General features: G+C 49.9%; 1 protein-coding gene across 1 annotated transcript in view; it reads right to left on the reverse strand.

Moving 5' to 3' along the window:
- The window catches only part of LOC144246561 (uncharacterized), a 1050450-nt gene that overhangs the window by 749609 nt on the left and 282513 nt on the right, over positions 1 to 18328 (reverse strand). The window contains exon 7 of the mRNA XM_077784471.1: positions 5886 to 6612. Within this exon, the coding sequence (XP_077640597.1) occupies positions 5886 to 6612 (727 nt within the window). The remainder of the gene's footprint in view (positions 1 to 5885; positions 6613 to 18328) is intronic.

Raw genomic sequence — 18328 nt, forward strand, 5'->3', positions numbered from 1 at the left:
GAGAATTCCCCCAGTTGCTTGTCTGCTTTTAAATAATACTTGAATATCTATGTTTGAGAAACTAATAAAAGAAGTTAAGTTTCTCAAATTGCCTGAAATGTGTCATTCTTTGTACGTAACCCTCTGTATCTTTGAGAATGTCCTTCCTATACCTCTATCTGAAATAGACTCTTTGCAAACAGAGATGTTGGATATATTAAGTATGCTGTCTCTTGAGCATTTCCATAGAAATGCTTGAAGTTTGAAGTGAAAATGCCCTGAAATGCCTGAAATTTTGCAGCAGAGTACTCCTGAATTTTTTAGCAATCTTTGGAGAGATTGCTAAAGTTTTCTTTACACAGTCACTTTTACAACTCCTAGGGAACAATTTAGTCCTAAAAGATTGAGCTACCCTTCAGTAATAGCTGCCCTTCAGCAATATCTACATATATATGTGTGAAGAAATAATAAAAGAAGAAAAATTTCTCAAATTGCCTGAAATCTGTCCTTCTTTTTATTTGACCCACCATTTATAGCAGAAAACAAAACAGGTCCTGATAGATGCAGCTAATTAAAGGAAGAAGAAGAAGCTTCAACTTCTGAGTAAAAAACTACAAATGAACACAGTGATAGTTACAGCATGGTCACACTGTCTAGGTGTGCTCTAACCCTTGAGCTGTAGTGTAGCAAATTTGAGTAAAGTAGCAGTGTCTTCCAAAAAACAATCTATTTTCCCTCCATATCCAAACTAAAGCTGTCAATGTACCTGCCATTAAAGCAGTTAGTCACTTACATGGGGCTGCAGGGTAAAACATTGCTTGATCTGCTCAAGTCCCCCAACTTTTTTCTGTGGCATTTAAATCCTGAGAAGATATAAGTAACCTATCTTTATCAATTTGGCTGATATTTAGCTTTGAACAGCATACTAATTCATAGTAAGGAGCAAAGTGCAAGAAAAAACACTACAAACAGTAGAAATGAAAATAATATGCAGGAAAAGAAAGGCCAGTCATGAAGCAGGTGAGAGCAGCCACCCCACAGTTTCCTAAAGCCCACAGAGATTTGCTCTAGGTGGCCAATCAAGATTTTTGGTTCTTTGGCATATCTCAATTCTTCCTTTCTTCAGGTACTCTGTACTTCTCACCTCCTTCCACCAAGGCAGAAATAGGCTGTAATAAGTACTTCAATCCAAATCCTCTCAGTCCCCAAGTATTAGTGAATTACTATCCAAAATAAAAAGGCTGCTTTAACCTCCAGCTTGCTCAATGACAGTGCCTTCAGTCTAAGGAGCAAGGTACACCCAGGAGGATTCACAGCAATGACAAAAGGTTCAAATGTCGTCATGAGCAGTCAATCTTCGCTTTGTGCTCTGTGAAGCATGGCCAGTGGGCAGCGATTTAATCTCTTGAGTCACCCCTGGTTAAAAGTGCACTTGTTTCCTCTTCTTTTTTTTGCCTTTCAAGGTCTTCCAAGCCAGAAGCAAGGCAGAAGCTCACAGAAATCTTGAGGTAAGAAGCAGTGTCCTTCCAAGGATTCTGACCTTGCTATGGCTCACATAGGAAGCAAATCAGCCCTGCAAAATAGGACTTCTCTGCATTTTCCATGTGGATCAGAATATTCGAAAATAACTGGAAAGCTTGCTCTTTCAGAGCCATGCAGGGCTTAGGCAATTTTTTCCATTATCTGTATCCATTACCATTTCATTATCTGTTCTCCTTGTAAAATAAGTTGTGTAGCTCTGAATTTGATTTCTACTGTTTATGCTTATTATGGCAGCATGGTTATGTCACAGTGTTTCCAAGAGAAGAGATAATTGTAGAGAAAAAGTTATGAGAACGATAGAAACTCCTAGGATGGACAAGCTCTCAGGCTCTGTTTCTTCAGTTCTGGAAATATTTATTATGATTACAGTGCATTAAAGACACAGAATTGTAGGAGTATAGGGGAAAATACCCATAAGTACTTTTGTCACCATCTTTAAAAAGCATTTAAAGTCATCACCATTCAACTCAAACTCTTTAAAATGCTGGTTTACGTATTTTAATTGTTGCTGGCAAGGAAAGTTTAGTGCTCATGATTTTTCTGTAAGGCTGCATCCTGACCACAGCTCATATAATCAATTTTCAGGCTCCTCATAATGTTTTCCTGAAGTATCCAAAGAAAAGAAATGCACCTCATACAGAAATGATGTGAAATACAATCTGACATCAAAATGACCTGAGGTACTGTTGTTCCCTAGAAATGAAATAAAATTTAAAGCAACATAAAATACTTAAAGTATAGAAATGTTTCTGTATCTGGCAGGGCAAAGTAGCACAACCATCCCAGGAGCTTTGTTCTCATTTTCATTATCACTACTGTATAGTCCACACTTCAGAAAAAATAGCTCTGTAAATTTTGGTTTTGTAGTTTTTAGCTTTAAACAATTCCAGAAAAATTGCGGGACAAAGTGGGGAATGTTTATTTTTTATTCAGTCTTTTCAGTGGTTATTTTTTTCAGTCCATTATCCTACTGTGGCTACATTATGTTCTTATGCTCAACTTTCCAGATTTGACTACATGTATTTAAAAACAACAGCAGAGGATTTTTTTATTAAAAGCATTACAAACAACCACTTGAACCATGAGCCATTTTACCCAGCTCTGATACTGAATTTCTTTCCTTTGTCAGCTCTATACATATGTCAGAGATTGAGGATTTTTGTTTTTATGCACAAACTCTGTACAGTAATTGCATCTTCTATGGAACATCAAATCTTTTGGCAAAAAGACCATTGTACTGAAGGAATACTTGGTTATATAACTGGGAGATATAATCCAGAATAAGTGCTTGGCCCATGCAATAGTGACTGATATCTCAACATGTCAGAGTAAATGATGGAATTTAATTGTTAAACTTTTTCAACATGGAAAAAAATCCCACTGACAGTGATTGCTGTTGGTTTGATCTGTATCTTGGCAAACCCCCAGATTTTTAGTCAAGCAAAAACAAGAACAAAAAATTTAGTTTCCCCTGCAAATATTTAAGGATTTTTACTGCTCACAGAATACTGGAAAGTGACAACAAAAAAAAAGAGAGAAAAAGAAAAAAAAGTGAGAGACACCTGCTTCTGTTAGTGTCTCCTGCTTGCAAGTTTGTTACTCACACCATTGGAGGCAGGAGAGAATGAGCACCTGTCCCCAGGCTGAGGAACTTGTATGGCACTGCACAGTCCCTATCTCTGCACAGTGAGAAGGATGGCTGGGGCTGAAAAAAGCCCCATTCTATCTTTTTGAGGAAGAAAGGAAGGCAGCTGCAATAGTTTTAGGAGTGGGTGACAGCTGAAAGTATCTCTTGTGAAGACGCTCTTTGATGAATGTACAGCATACGTGGAGGAAAAATAAGAGTTTGCCAAGTGCAGACATCTTCTATTCTCTTATAGCTAAAGCTGCTTTGATCTCAACCTGACAAGCGATGTGTATATTATACCACTGAAACCACTTTAGTCTTTTCAACTCAAAAAACAAATAGCCCAGGGACCTAAATGCGGGATGACCACACTCCAGCACGGTGTGGGTGGAGGGAGGCAGAGATCTCTGAAGGTTGCTCTTGGGGAAAAAGGTTTATTGGGGGTGTAGGAAGGTCCGAGCCTCGTGCTCTCAGGTGTAGCATGTGGACGGGTTTAAGAGGGCAGGGGAGGGGAGAGACAAAAGGAGGGTTTAGGAGAGGGGAAGCCCCAGGGGGGGAGGGAGAGGTTCTAAGAGGGGAGGAAGTTCTAAGAGAGGGGAGAGGTTCCAAGAGCGGGAAGAGGTTCCAAGTGGCCGCATGGCTTCTCGGAGCCCCCTTATCAGGGGCTCCTAGGTGGGCTGGGATAAGGCATGGGCCAATGGGGTTACAGACGCTGATGTTTTAGGGGCAGGTACAGAGGTGTGGGATGAGCCACACATCTTCTGGGGGGTGAGATGGAACAGTCCATTTCACTCCAGGATTCATCCAAGGACAGAAGTGACATCCGGCTAGCTGGGAGAACTTTTCTCATCCTAGCTGTATTATTTATGAACAATCATATCTATCTATCATCTGCAACACTCTGAGTTGGATGCACTAGAGCAATACTATCAAGAGTTTCTCAGGAGCTCTAAGCAACAAAGCAGCCTTTACTGGGAAATTTAGAAAATCAGTAAAACTTTGGCAAATGTTTTAATATGGCATTCAATCAACAAAAAAAACTTCTCAAAGCATTGACTTGGCCCATTCAACTTCACAAACTCCGAGCCTGTTCAATTTTAAGTTAATCAATATTGGCAAGAGTACAGAAATAGAAGAGGTAGATACAAAAAGAGAGAACAATAAGATACAGAGAAGCACACACTCAGCTACCAACTCCTGGATTTCAGCAATGTCCAGATGGAAATTCCAAGAGGAGGTAGGGTCAAGATGTGTGCTTGCCTTGTGGTCAGCCTTTAATACTCCTTGGTCTTCCTGGGCCTTCCCCCAGGTGGGACTTGGGGTCATTTGGTCACTCAGGAGCTGGGCTGGGGTTCCAGAGGTGGCTGTGGAGCATTGCCTGTGCTGTGCCAGGGACTGGCAGACACTGCTTGGCTGGGATAGAGGCTCTGGGGGGATTGGGGCAGGGCAGGGCAGGGCTGGGGTTCCAGGGCAGGGCAAGGCTGGACCTGCCCCTTCCTCCCTCACACATGAAATGTTTCCAGCCAGCAATCTCCTCCAGTCTGTCACAACAGTCAACATTGGTGGTGAAATCCCAATATGGCCATTGCTATGGTCAGTTTCCATGGCAACCATCCCCAGTCCCAGTTGCTATGGTCAGTTCCCATGGCAACCATCCCCAGCCCCTGTTGCTATGGTCAGTCCCTGGGCAGCTCCATGGAGACCCCATGCCAGGGGTGGTTGCCATGGACACCAGCTCAGGCCTGGAGCCAGAATCTGTTTCCATGGCAACCATTGGCACTCCCATCCCCAGGGTCATGGATCCAGAACCACAGAATTGGCTGAGCTGGGAGGGGCCCATCAGGATCCTCGAGTCCAACTGCTGGCCCTGCACAGGACACCCCAACACTGCCAGCCGGGGCCTGGCAGCGCTGTCCAAACTCTGCTGGAGCTCAGAGAGCCCTGGAGCTGGGACCCTTCCCTGGGGAGCCTGGGCAGTGCCCCAGCAGCCTCTGGGCAAAAACCTTTTCCTGAGATCCAACCTCAGCCTGCCCCGACTCAGCTGCAGCCGCTCCCTCCACTCCTGTCCCTGGGCACCAGAGTGAAGAGGTTCCCTCAGCCCCAGCCAGGGACGCGCTCCCAAGGCTGCTGCCATGGCCACCAGGGCTGACACCAGCTGGGATGCTCAGTTTCCACAGGCCGGGGTTCAGGAATGGCATGTCTCTATTTCCTGCTCCCGCTAAAACCCTACTAGCACTCATTGCCCTCCCACCTTCCATTGAAGGAAAAAAGGGAAAGATCCCTCGCTGGGATAAGAACAATTTACTGGGAACAGCAAAAAGATAAGGAACAAACAGAAACAGAAAAAATATTGACAACAGAAGGGATAAGAAAAACTAGTTACAGGGAAAACTACATCACCATCAATTGCATCTTCCTGGCCACGTATTTCCTCCTGCATGGAAAGGACACCCTTCTCCTCAGGGAAAGAGAGAGAGAGAGTCCCTTTCCAGACCCTGGCAATGACCTGAGGTGGGAGTGAATGTAGTGACAGGGCCATGGCCAGACCCTCATGTCCTTCAATCCCATATCAGGTCATTGGCAGGGGCAGGAAAAGGCACAGGTGTCTTCCCAGCATGGATCACAGGGAACATGGATCACCAGGGCTCTTCCCAACAGGGTCCTCCAATGGGGGATGAAGCTGGAGCAGTGCACAAAGCTCTTCCTGCAGCTGGGGCATTTTCAGGGCCTCCCTTACTGGTGGCTCTGTTGGTGTTTGGTCAAGTGAGATCTCTGGGTGAAGCTCTTCCCACACTGGGGACACTCGTAGGGCCTCTCCCCAGTGTGGATGCGCTGGTGGCTGACAAGGTTGCACTTGTGCTTGAAGCCCTTGCCAGAGTTGGGGCAGAGGAAATGCCTCTCCTCCATGTGAATCTGCTCATGCAGGAGGAGATTTGAGCTGCTTTGAAATATCTTCCCACAAGTGGGGCACATGTAGGGCCTCTCCCCGGTGTGGATGCGCTGGTGCCTGATGAGGTGGGAGTTGTGCTTGAAGCCCTTCCTGCAGTCAGGGCAGCGGAAGGGCCTCTCCTCTGTGTTAATCCGATGGTGTACAAGGAGATTGGAGCTGGTCTGAAAACTCTTATGACACTTGGGACACTTGTAGGGCCTCTCCCCAGTGTGGATGCGTTGGTGGATGATCAGGTGGGAGCTCCAGCTGAAGCCCTTCCCACATTCCCCACACTTGTAGGGCCTCTCCCCAGTGTGGATGTGTAAGTACCTGACAAGGTGGGAGTTGCAGCTGAATCCCTTCCCACACTCCCCACACTCGTAGGCCCATTCCACGGTGTGGATCATCAGGTGTCGTTTCAGATTGTTGCTCTGCCTGAAGCTCTTCCCACACTCCAAACACTTGTAGGACTTCTCCCCATCTGGAAGCTTCTCAGGGACCACCAGCTCCGAGCTCTGGCTGAAGCTCTGCCCACCTTCCTGGCCCAGAGTGGGTCTTTCCTCCTCAGAGCATCCTGCACTGGGCTTGCAGCCCGTCCTCCTGTAAGATCTCCAGGGATTTTCCTCCCTGTTGGATTCCTGCACTATGGAGTTGCTCAAAATGGCTTCTTCCATGAGGTTCTGCTGCAGGGATTTGTCTTTCCTGGTCTCCATCCGCAGCTCCTTCTCTGGGGTAGGAAGGACAAGGAGAGGATGGGATTTGCCTCCGTGCCAGAGGGAAGGGCAAGGAGATCCCCCAAGTGTATCCCCGGCAGGAGGGCACCGGCAGCGGGGCTGTCCTGCAGCCGGGGGCTGTGCTGGGCTGGGAGATGGAGCAGGAGAGAGGGAGAAAGGGGCACTGACTTCCTCCTCACCTGCCTCGGTGTCCCAGGGCATCTTCCTCTTCCTTGTAACCTTCTCCTCCATCTGGCGAATGTTTGGGTACGGGAAATCTTGTTTTGGGAGGAAAACAAGGGATGAGCACAGTGAGTTTTGTACTGGCTTCAAAGCAAACCAGGGGGAGAGTCTAAGCCATAATAATTGAATAATAAAATTAAAATGAAGACAATGATACAGAAACACTGGCTTAATCTGACAGAGTCAGGATATAAACTGACAACCCGTTGCTCAGGGTGGTGGCAGTAGTCTGATGAAATGGTGGCTGCAGTCCGGCTGGAGTGATGAACGTGATTTTGTCAAAGCGGTGATCCTGTAGAAGGGTCTGGTCTTCCTCTGAAGATCCAGTGGTGGTTATGGAGCGCTTCTCCTCTGGGAATGCAGTAGGCAAGGTGTTCGCAATGTTGCAAATGGTGAGATTATATCCAGGTAGGAATGCTTGGTTCCTCCCCTGGGCGGAGCATCCCACAATGGGATGATGTAATTTTATCAGTCCTGCAGTGACACTCAGTGGCCCATTAAGAGAAGATGGCCCCTGGAGGGCGTTATCAGGGCTGAGCCATGGAAGAGATAAAGAACACTGCCCCACCTGTTGATAACAGTTTATGGAGATGGGGACTGAAAACACTTTTGGTTACATCTGACATTGTAACCTGAAACAGTGAGGCAATCCCAGCACGGGGTGGGGGGTGAACACCACCCCCCTTACCCAAACTGGCTCAGGTGTAAAACCCCCACCCTGGGAAGGCCACGCACACAGGGGACAATGTCACACTTGCCCTGTCCCAGGGGAGATCTCTGTCCCTGTCACTCCTTTGCTCTCTCCCCTTTTCTCTTTCTTTCCATCTCTCTCTTAAGTTTGTTAAAATCACTGAAAGAAAGGGAGCAGATGACACCAGTGAGGCTGACATGGATCATTCATGACCTGGTGAGGAACACAAGGCTACTAAAGTCCTACAAGAAGCCCAGCTCAAGTTATTTTACAAATATCTCCTGAATTCACAGTCTTGGAGAAGAAGCATTATTTTCTTGGTCCCTGTCACCTTTGTGACAGCTACACTGACCTTTAACTTCCTTTTAATAATCTGTATTGGGACAAATTTCTGTGTTTCTTTTTTTGGAACCTGCCAGCATCTGAGCTGGAGCTGTGCTTGAACTGATAAAATTTGGAATTGCCATAGAATTGCTTCTGGTTTTGGTTTATTAATGTTTGGGATTTGTTTGCGTTTCAATCACAAGAGACTTGCGGAAAGAGCAAATCTTCCTCAAGGCATTATCTGTAGGGTTAAGTTTAATATCTGCTGAGTTTGTTTTGTTCAGTGCCCAGAGGATGCTCAAGGGGTCTCTGGTTTTGGTTTGGCCCTAATTTTCTTCTGATTTGTCTTTATCACTTAAAAACACCTGAAAAATGACTAAAAATAGTATTGACCAGAGATGTTAAAAGTCCCACCATTTTAGAGGTATTTGAGGTGGAATTTATCCTTTGGGAACATATTCTGGAGGATCTGTTGGTTCTTGGGGGATATCTGGTAGTATTTTCCATATCTTTGCACTCCAAAAGCCAAGGTGGATTTGTCTCTCACCTCAAAATGACTCAATCCCACTCGAAACCCCAAAATCTTACCCCAAAATAGGTGAATCCCACCTCAAAATGGCTGGTTCCCACCTCAGTCCCATGCCAAAATTACTCAATTCCACAGCCTCCAGGTTGATATGGGGTTGCAAGGAGATCAGGAGAAGTGAGATCCAAATTTGAGGTTGTGGGATCAGGATTGTGCGGGGCTGAGTGGGTGTGATTTATTTTGATAGCAAATGAAACTTCCAGAACTATTGATTTCTGTCCCATTCATTTTCTGTCAGTTCTGGTTTTCTTTTCAGAGTGCCGCCTTCTCAGCTGATTTTGTTTGTGTCCTCCTGCCCCAGACTGAAAAGCAAGATGTGTTCTATTTGCCATCTGTATGGCAGTTGTCCTGTGTTAAGTGGGCAGTTTTTCCTTATCTCTTCCACAATCAATCCTCCCTCAGGGGAGACATCTGCTGATAATGGGCTATTGAATGTCACTGCATGACTGATAAGAACTGTAACATCCCATTGTGAGATGCCCCGCCCAGAGGGAGGAGCCAAGCATTCCTACCTGCATCTAGTCTTGAGATTCTGGCCCACCAACACAGCTTTTTCTGGGCTGGATTTCTCAGAGGAACAGCTGCCTCTTCCACTGCCTCTTCAGAAGAAGACTCCCTTTTCTACAGGATCACTTCTCCAACAGAACCACACCTGACACTCCTGGAGGGCTGCAGCTACAATTCCAATTGGACTGCAGCCAACACCCTGTCCAACAGAGTGTCAGGTTGTATTCTGACCCTGTCAGTGTTGTTTTAGTTCACTTCATTGTTTCTTTTATTTTTTTTCCCTAGTAAAAAACTGTTATTCCTGCTTCCATATTTTTACCTGACAGCCGCCCTTAATTTCAAATTTATAACAATTCTTAAAGAAAGAGTCTTCATTTTTCCATTTCAGGGGAGGCCCATGCCTTTCTTAGCAGACACCTGTGTTTCCAAACCAAAACACCTCCTTTCTCTCCTGCCTTCCATTGCCTGCTCTGTTTCTCTCTCATTGCCTCCCTTGACCCAGGGCAGCCCCCACCAATGGCCCTGCCATGATTTAATTCCCAATCCACGAGCTACAACAACCATGGGTGAAGTTATGATGGCTGGCAGTGAAATGTCACTTTAAGATCTTGCTCCACTTGGCTTTTGGCTCTTCCATATGAGCTTTGCCTTCAAGGGCAGGAACATCTTTTCCTGGCTGGGAACTGGAATTCCAGCCCCTGGGAGGGTGTGCCATGGATCCCAGAGGGGCATTCCCGAGGCTCCCAGGGTGCTGCTCCTGCCGTGCCTCCCAAGGAGCTGTGCAGGGCAGGGGACAAGGTGCAGCAGCTGTGTTGGTTCTGCAGTGTCACAACAACCCCTGGTTCCAGGAGTTTCTGCACTGCCAACAGCGGTTCCTGGGTTCCATGATGCCCTGTTGTGTCCCTATTGATATTTGGTGTCATGAAGTTCTTCAGTGCCACAATGGCCACCTCGCTCCATGAGCTTCCACAGTGTCCAAATGGCCTCCTTGGATGGGCAGTGTCACCATGGGCCATTGGCTCCATGCAGCCCCGCTGGGTCACCATGGACTCCTTGGTTCCATGAGATTCTGGGGGTGTCCCTGTGGTCTCCTTGGATCCACAGTGTCACAATGTACCGCTGGATCCACATGGCCCTGCTGTGTCACCATGGCCCCTTGGTTCCATGGGACCCCAGGGTCACAATTGACTCCTTGCTTCCATGACACCCACTCAGTGCCAAAATGGCCCTTTCATTCCATCGGTGACAGAAAAGATTTATAGAAACATTGAGCAAATAGTGCTTAACATATCTGGGAAAATCTGTTTGCATTCCAAAGAGAGGTTAAAGGTGAGGATGGCACCAGCAGCTTCCATCTGCATCAGAGATTCAGGGAAAGGTCAGGAACAGACAATTCAGCTAGGAGACTCAGAGAATGCTTCCAGAGATCATTTCTGGTCACACTGTCTCTTGTAGAAAGGTGACACCATTCCAGGCAGCCTGTACTGAGCAGGTGGTTCCTGAGTGGGGTTTGTTGTTTAGGAAACCTGCTCAGGCTTTTCCATTCTTTCCTTCCCCAGAGAAAAACTTCTCCTGGGCCTGTGTGCAGGCAGAGCCCTGAGGAGAGCAGGTGGGACACGGTGCAATGGGCTGGGACATGGAGCTGCAGAGCTCAGGGACAAGGTTCTGCTGCAGGGCACAGGGATGTCAGTGCCAGGTGGGCGATCCCAGACATGGTGAGGCTGGGGGTGAGGAGCAGCTTGTTCAAACAGGGTCAGTCCTCAAGGGGCTCATTCTTCTGCAAGCCCAGACCTCCTAAGGAGAACTTCAGCATCAAGATCACCTGGGGAATGCTTCTATAAGCTCTTCTCTGAACTGGAAAACAAAAAAATATTGCCTTTATAAAAGAAAAAAATTCAGGAGGTGCACTTGGAAATCTTCCTCCTTACAAGAACTCCAAACTGGCTCCAATCAGCTGCACAAGCCCTGGGGATTTGCAGACCATTGAATGAAGACAAATCTCCCCTGAGGGCTTTCTGTATTTTAATGATCCCTATGGTGGATTTGGGGCTGAGCCCAGGATCCTCAGTCAATGAGAGAAGGCTGAAGAAGCTGCTCAAGGAGTCATAAGCAAAACTCCAAGTCCCTTGGAGCATCACTGGGCCCCACTGAAGACAGGGACTGCCAAAGGCTACCAGGGACTGGAGAGAGCAGATCCTTGAGGCCAGGATTGCAGGGAGCCCAAGGCTCAGAGCAGGGAACTGCAATGCTGAGCAAGGCCTGGGCTGGCTGGGGGAAGCAGAAAGGCCAAGCCCTGAGCCCAGCCTGGCACAGCAGGGCCTGTCCCTCACGGGTGGCTCGGGGCTGTTTGTGTGGCAGGGGGATGTGAGGGGCAGCAAGGACAAATGCCATAAACCTGCAACCCCTGCCATCCTCCTTAGGGAGGGGCAAGGGAGAACCAAAGTGTAGCCCCACCAAGAAAGTTCCTTCTGTGGGGCTTCCAGAGGTGCTGCCTGAGCCTAGGGACAAAGGCCTGGGTGCCTCTGTCCCTGCCCAGCCCTGCCCATCCCTGCCCATCTCTCCTGCAGGCTGTGCCCCCTGTGCGCACTGCTCCTCTGCCCTGGCCGGCTGCACTCGCCCATCTCGCTGTGCCCCAGCATTTCTCACCCAGCGTTTCTGTGCCCTCCCTGGGCTCCCTGCACTCAGCGCTGCCGGCTCCTGGCACACAGAGCCAGGCCAGGAGCCCACCCTGCCAAGGGCCTTTGGAGCTGGGTGTTGGCTGCGATGGCTTCTGAGCTCAGCAGCTGCTCCTGGGATGGCTCCATGGAGACCCGGCACAGCAAAGCTGCTGTGCATTGTCCTGCTGAGGGTCACACACCGGCGGGGCACATTCCCTGGCTGCAGGATTCGTGCCCGACCCAAGCACTGCTCTTATGGCTCCAGCACTGCTTTCCAGCAGGCACAGGGGAAGGCAAACTGTGTGTAGCTCATGGTATGTTAGAGTGTCTAAAACTTGCTAAGTCACCAGTCTTAGAGGTGACACGCATTTGGAATTTATGAGATGGAGAACAAGATGGAAAAGGGGAGCATAGAAATAAATAGGGGAAAACATTTCAGATTGTTTCTTTTCATTTTCATTTCACTTCTGGAAAGCTGTTTTAGTTTTTCAGGAATCTTCTCCACAGTCCTCTTTGCTCTTCTCAAGAACCCTTCCTGGAAAATGAGGTCGAGCTCCTGTCACAGGATGTGCCACCAACTACAGCTTCTCTTGGCTTTCCACACCCTGTGTGCTGCAGGATTCTTGCAGCAGAGCAGGACAAAGGTTTGGAGAAGTTGACAGCTTGTCCTTTCTTTAACTGGTGGACTGGGGAGTTGTGCTGGGGGTAAGGTTTTCATTGTTACTGTTCAAGGCTAAGAAAACAGGAGGTGTTACCATGAATTGTTAGGAATTACAAACCTGGCTGAATTCAGAGAAATAATCTCCAGAGCGTACAGCCCAAAGTGGAGACTTGTGTAATAATAATAATTCCAGCCTGTCAGTGGACATCTTGAAAATGATCTGGAATGTGAAAATGCTCTGATAGAGGGAGTTTCAGTGTAGATGATTCCACATCTGGTGCATTGATGCATAAATCAAGAGTACAATCAGTTCCTGACAAGCACTAGAACAAGCTGGACCTCTCAGAGTAGCCGACTGAAAGAATCTGAAAAGGAGAAATGCAGGCAATGACTTGGTGAACCTTCCCTGGAAGAAAGGTGTTTTTCTTCTAATAATTACTAGTCCATTCCCATGGCTTTTGGCTTTATTAACAAGCACATTTCCATCCCAGATTCACCATGAAATGAGAAGCCTGAGCTTGTGGAAGTGCCTGAAAGATGCCCAGTTCCTGTGCAGAGACACTCAGGCTGGAGCAGGAGCCAGAGCCCTCTCTGGGGAAGCCTCCTCTGAGCTGGAATTTGTGCCGTGCTGGGAGAGGAGGAGGAGGGGAGAAGGCTGGCGCTGTGTGGCAGGAGCAGGAGGTTTGGGCCGCAGGACATTCCGTCTGCGCCGCTGCCCCGCAATGGGCGGCCGTGCCCGGGGCTCTGGGCCTGGCCCCGCGTGCGCTGAGCTCCCTGGGCTGGGCTCAGGTTCCCGCTGGGACTGGGCACAGGCTGGGCTCTCACTGTGCTCCCCAGCAGGGAAAACACCTCTGGGCATTGACATTTCCTGCTTCTGGGAAGAATCAATGAAGTGAGTCAAGAAGTTCTGGTTTCCGTCTTTCCTGGTGGATTTTTAAATTTAATTGCACACTTCAGATGCAATTTCTGTGATGGTCTCTGTCAGTTGGTTCTATTTAATCAGCACCAGCAACAGGGCTGTGTTTGAGCATTGCAAATGTGGCCTTTGTAGCCTTTCATTCCCCTCACCTTAGTGCTCAGGAACTGGTGGGCATTCCAGTATCTGCTGATCTTTATGCCTGCAACAAAAATACTGACTTTGCTGTCATGAAAGCACTGTGGGTAGCACCAACAGAAAGAGGCACTTACAGTTTTATGGATAAAAGTCAAGTGGCAAGCACAAGAGGGCCAAGAGCATCTGCAATTCCCAAGGCGAAGGCAGCAGCAGCCTCCTGCTGTCAGCTCAGGGTGAGTAAAACAGCGCTGAAAACAGCGCTGGAACCCGATCCTTCCTTCCCCTGGGGGCTGGCTCGGGGCAGCACAGGCGGGCCCTGAGGAGCCAGGGCTGTGTGCGGGTGCCTGTTGCTCTGCTCCAGAGTCCATCTGGAAAAGCCCTCGGCAGCCGAGGCAGGAGCAGGCGGGAAGGGGCCGGCGCTGCTGCTGCTCCTGCCCGGGAGCCCCGGCCGGGCCGGGCCGGCGCCCGCTGCGCTGCGGCTGCTGCTGCTGCCAGAGCCGGGCGGGGTCGGGACAGGGACGGACACGGCACAGCAAAGGCCGGGGCTGCAGGGCTGCTGGTGCTCGGCCAGCGCCGGCACAGAGCTTCAGCCCGCAGCCAGCCCAAAGCGAAAGGCTGGGAAAGGCTCCATTCCAGCCGTTCTTTGCTCGGCACTGGGAAGGGACTGAAATTAAAGGAGAACAGCAGGGCCCGACCCCTTCTCCTTGGGGAGGAGCCCCACGGCTGGGGCTGTGAGGGGCCATGAGGGGCTGTGAGGGGCTGTGAGGGGCCGTGAGGGGCTGTGAGGGGCCAGGCACCTCATGGAACCAAGGGTCCATTGTGACACTGCAGAACCAAGGAGATCATTGTGACACTACACAACCTCATGGAATCAGGGTGCCCATGTTACGCTACTGAACCTCACAGAAGCAAGGGTCCCTTGTGACACTGGAACAAAGGAGACTGCTGTTGGCAGTACGAAAGCTTGTGGAACCAAAAGTCCATTGCTACACTGTGGGGCCTCATGGAACCATGGAGACCATTATGACACTTCCGGACCCACTGGAGCCAAGGGCCATTGTGACACTGCAGGGCCTTGTATAACCAAGGGGTCATTGTAGCATGGCATGGCCTCATGGAATCAAGGGGATCACAGTTACACTGTGGGACTCCATAAGTGGCTGTGGGTGTCCATGAGACCACGGGGCCATTCTGACTGTGGAACCAATGACATCATTGTTACACCACAGGACATCATGGTACCAAGGAGGCCATTGTGAACCAGTGGGGGAACCTGCTGAGACTATGGTGACACTTCAAGGGCCACTGCAGAACCAATGAGACCATTGGCAGGGTCCCTGGAACCAATGAGACCATTGTGACATGGCCCAGCCTCATGGGAGCAAGGGGCCCTTGTGACACTGTGGGGCCTTGTAGAACTGAGGGGCCATGGTGACCCTGTGTGGCACCATGGAACCCAGGAGAGCTCTGTGACACTGCAGGGCTCCGTGGCACTGAGGACTCGTGTAACAGTGAGGAGCCCAATGGAACCAAGGATCCATTCCGTACTGCAGGGCTTCAGGGAACCAAGGTGCCAGTGTGACACTGCGGAACCAAAAGAGACCATTGTGACACTGTGGGGCTCCATGGAACCAATGAGACCATTCTGACACTCCGAGTCCCCATGGAACCCAGGGGCCATTGTGACACCACAGGGCCTCACAGAACCAAGGCAACCACTGTGACACTGCCAGGTCTCATGGATCAAGCGGACATTGTGACATTGCGGGTCCCCATGGAAGCAAGGGGCCACTGTAACACATCCAGGCCTGGTGGAACCAAGGGGCCATTGTGATCCTGGGGAACCCAACAGAACCAAGGGACCATTTTGAGACTCCGTGACCTCATGGAACCAATGGGCATTGCCCCATGGAAACAAGGAAACCATTTTGACACTGCAAGGCCTCATGGAAGCAAGGGGCCATTGTGCCACTGTGGAGCCAAGGACACCATTGTGATATCACTGGGCCTCATGGGAACAAAGATCTACAAAGCTCTGTTGTGATCCTACAGGGCCTCAAGGAACCAAGGAGCAATTGTGATGCTGCAGGGCACCAAGAATACAAGAGCATGGAACAGGTCTGGCTGGCTGAGCCTCCTGGGGGCCACCTGACTGGTCCAGGTGACCTTTGCATGTTGAGGGTTGTTTCTCATCAGCTCCTGAAACCCTGGAGTTCCATGCTTTCCTTCCTGTGGGAAAGAATTGTCCTTCTCTCCAGGGGTTCATGGCCAAAATTGGGATGACTCCTCCAAATTTGATTATATCCAAGGATTATTCCCATATGAAACTTGCCAGGGCTCACATCTCTGGCTGACCATGACCTCTTGGGAGCCACCTCTCATCTGCCTTCAAAATACTGGGGACTGTGCTTTCCTTGCCATGTAAAAAAAACCATCATTTACATCCTGGCACCCATGGCCAAGATTGAGAATCTGCCTCCAAAATTCCTTATATGCAAGGATTGCTCCCAGACAAAACCTGCCAGGACTGTCCAGGTTCCCTTGGGCCAGCTCTCATCTGCCTTTGAAACACTGGAGCTCTGTACTCTCCTTCCTATGGAAAAGAACTGTCCTTCTCATCCAGATGTCCATAAACAAAAGTGGGGTTTGGCCTCCCAAATTCTGTCTGCCCTAGGATTCTTCCCTGATCTGGCTGGCAGGTCTGGCTGCCTTGCCCTCCTTGGGCTGCCTCTAATCAGCCTTTGAAGCACTGGGACTCCACCCTTTCCTTCCCATGAGAGCTGTCATTCAAGCCCAGGAACCCACAGCTGAAATGGAATTCCACCCCCGAAACTCCCCATCTATCCAAAGGCTGCTTGCAGACAGAAGCTGCAGGTACAGACAGGTCAGACTTGTCTTGGCTTCTGGTGGCAGCTTCTCATCTGCCTTCAAAGCCCTGGGGCTCTGTGGTTTCCTTCCTGTGGAAAAGAACTCTCCCTCTTGTCTGGGTGCTCATGGCCTTGGGCACTTGACAACTCTATATGGACACAGGATCTCTGTGCTCAGTGGGGTGGAGACTGAGGAGAGCAGAGGAGAGCCCTGGGAGGGACTGAAGGGTGATTTCAGAGATGGTGGAGCCTTCTGACATAGAAGACAGCAGCCAGAAAAAGAAAGAATTAATGCCAAGGGCAGCTGGGGAAGTCCAGACTGGACACAAGAGGAGAGGAATTTCCCTCCCAGGGCAGGGCTGTGGTGCAACACGTCCCCAGCAGGAGCCTGGAGCAGCCCAAGGCTTTGTGTGGCCAGGCAGGGGCAGCAGGAGGCAGAGCTGCCAGCAAAGGAAGGGCCAGCGAGGTGGGGCAGCCGGGGGTGACGACAGCCTGCAGGGACAGAGGCGCAGGGCAGGGACACCGTGGGACAGCCTGGGCTGCAGAGGGCTCAGGGATGTGCAGCAGCTGCAAGGCCCTGACAGAGCCAACCTGTGCAGCCCTTTGGCCATGGCTGCTGGCCCTGGGCCTGAGGCCACCAGGGGACAAGTGACCCTTGCAGCCCTGGGGCCTCAGTGCCTCCTTGTCCCTGCTCAGCAGCCTGGCAGGGGCCGCCCCATGGTCCTGCCCTTGGCACTGCACATCCCCACGTGCCAGTGCCCATCCCAGGAAGAGCCCTGAGCAATGAGGGAGGGACAGGATCTGCCTTGCCAGGGGCTGGGGCTCAGGCCTGGGCCCTTTGCATTCCTGAAACACATCCAGGTTTGCTCAGCACCAGAGCCACCTTCCCCTTGTTTGTCCCTTGCTGTCATCTCTGCTCCAGCATTATGCTCTACTTGGGGACACTTTCTCAGTCGTTTCCCTCAGTGGGACCCATTAAAAGTCCAAGAAACTTCAGTGTTTCAATCACACTTTGAGTTCTTGAGAAGTTTTTTGAGCACACTCTCTGGGAATGAGACTAATGAAAACAACAGCAGCCCCTGAGAGGGTCATTAAAGTCCTTGTGCTGTGTCTGTGCTGCTGAGCTGGGCCGGGCTCCTGGCACAGAGGGTGATCCTGGTAACCAAGCAGAGCTTCAAAAGCACATTTCTCTTGCTGAGCAGCTCTTCTTCCAGCCCAGCAGGGCTGGGGCACTGCCTGCAGCCAGCCCGAGCACAGCACAGAGGCACAGAGAGCTTCAATCAGTCAGGGCTGGGAAGGGGCTGAGAAGTGCCTGGGGCAGAATCACTGCCAGCCCTTGGCACAGGAACCTCTGGCTGCAGGACAATGCAGCTGCAGCTCCTGGAGTGATCTCCTAAAGCTGGAACATCCCAATGCCCACAGATCCTGTGAGTACAGAGTATTTCTGGTGCAGGGGAGGTGAAATGCTCATGAAGCTCTGACATACTGAGGGCTTCTGATTAGTCATATAATATTTCCAAGACAAGGATTTTGATAAAAATGTGGAAATTTCCTAAGAATTTGTAGTCAGCTGTCTACTATTGAAGAGTGGCAGGGAAAGAAGGGTAAATATTAAAGGTTGATTATGAATATTGACAAGTGCATGAGACGTCTGAACTGTTACTTTTAGTGATCAGTAGGTTCACAGGAGATCCCTATTGTGCTTTCAGCCACTCTGCCCATGGACAGCAGCAGCATCACCTTTGCTGGAGCCATCAGGCTCAGTCTGCGCTGTCCTTTCTCCAAGCTGCAAACAGAACCTGCCCCAGCCTGTGCCCTGCAAACAGGCAGGGTTCTGTCAGGCCAAGGAGAGTGCACAGAGATTTGGGGTGTGGGAATGCTGGTAGGGAGAGATCAGGCACAGGGAAACAGCTGCAGCAGGAAAATCTCCCGGAAGCAGAGAGAAGAT

This window comes from Lonchura striata, chromosome 6 (assembly GCF_046129695.1).
Source record: "Lonchura striata isolate bLonStr1 chromosome 6, bLonStr1.mat, whole genome shotgun sequence".
Lineage (NCBI taxonomy): Eukaryota > Metazoa > Chordata > Aves > Passeriformes > Estrildidae > Lonchura > Lonchura striata.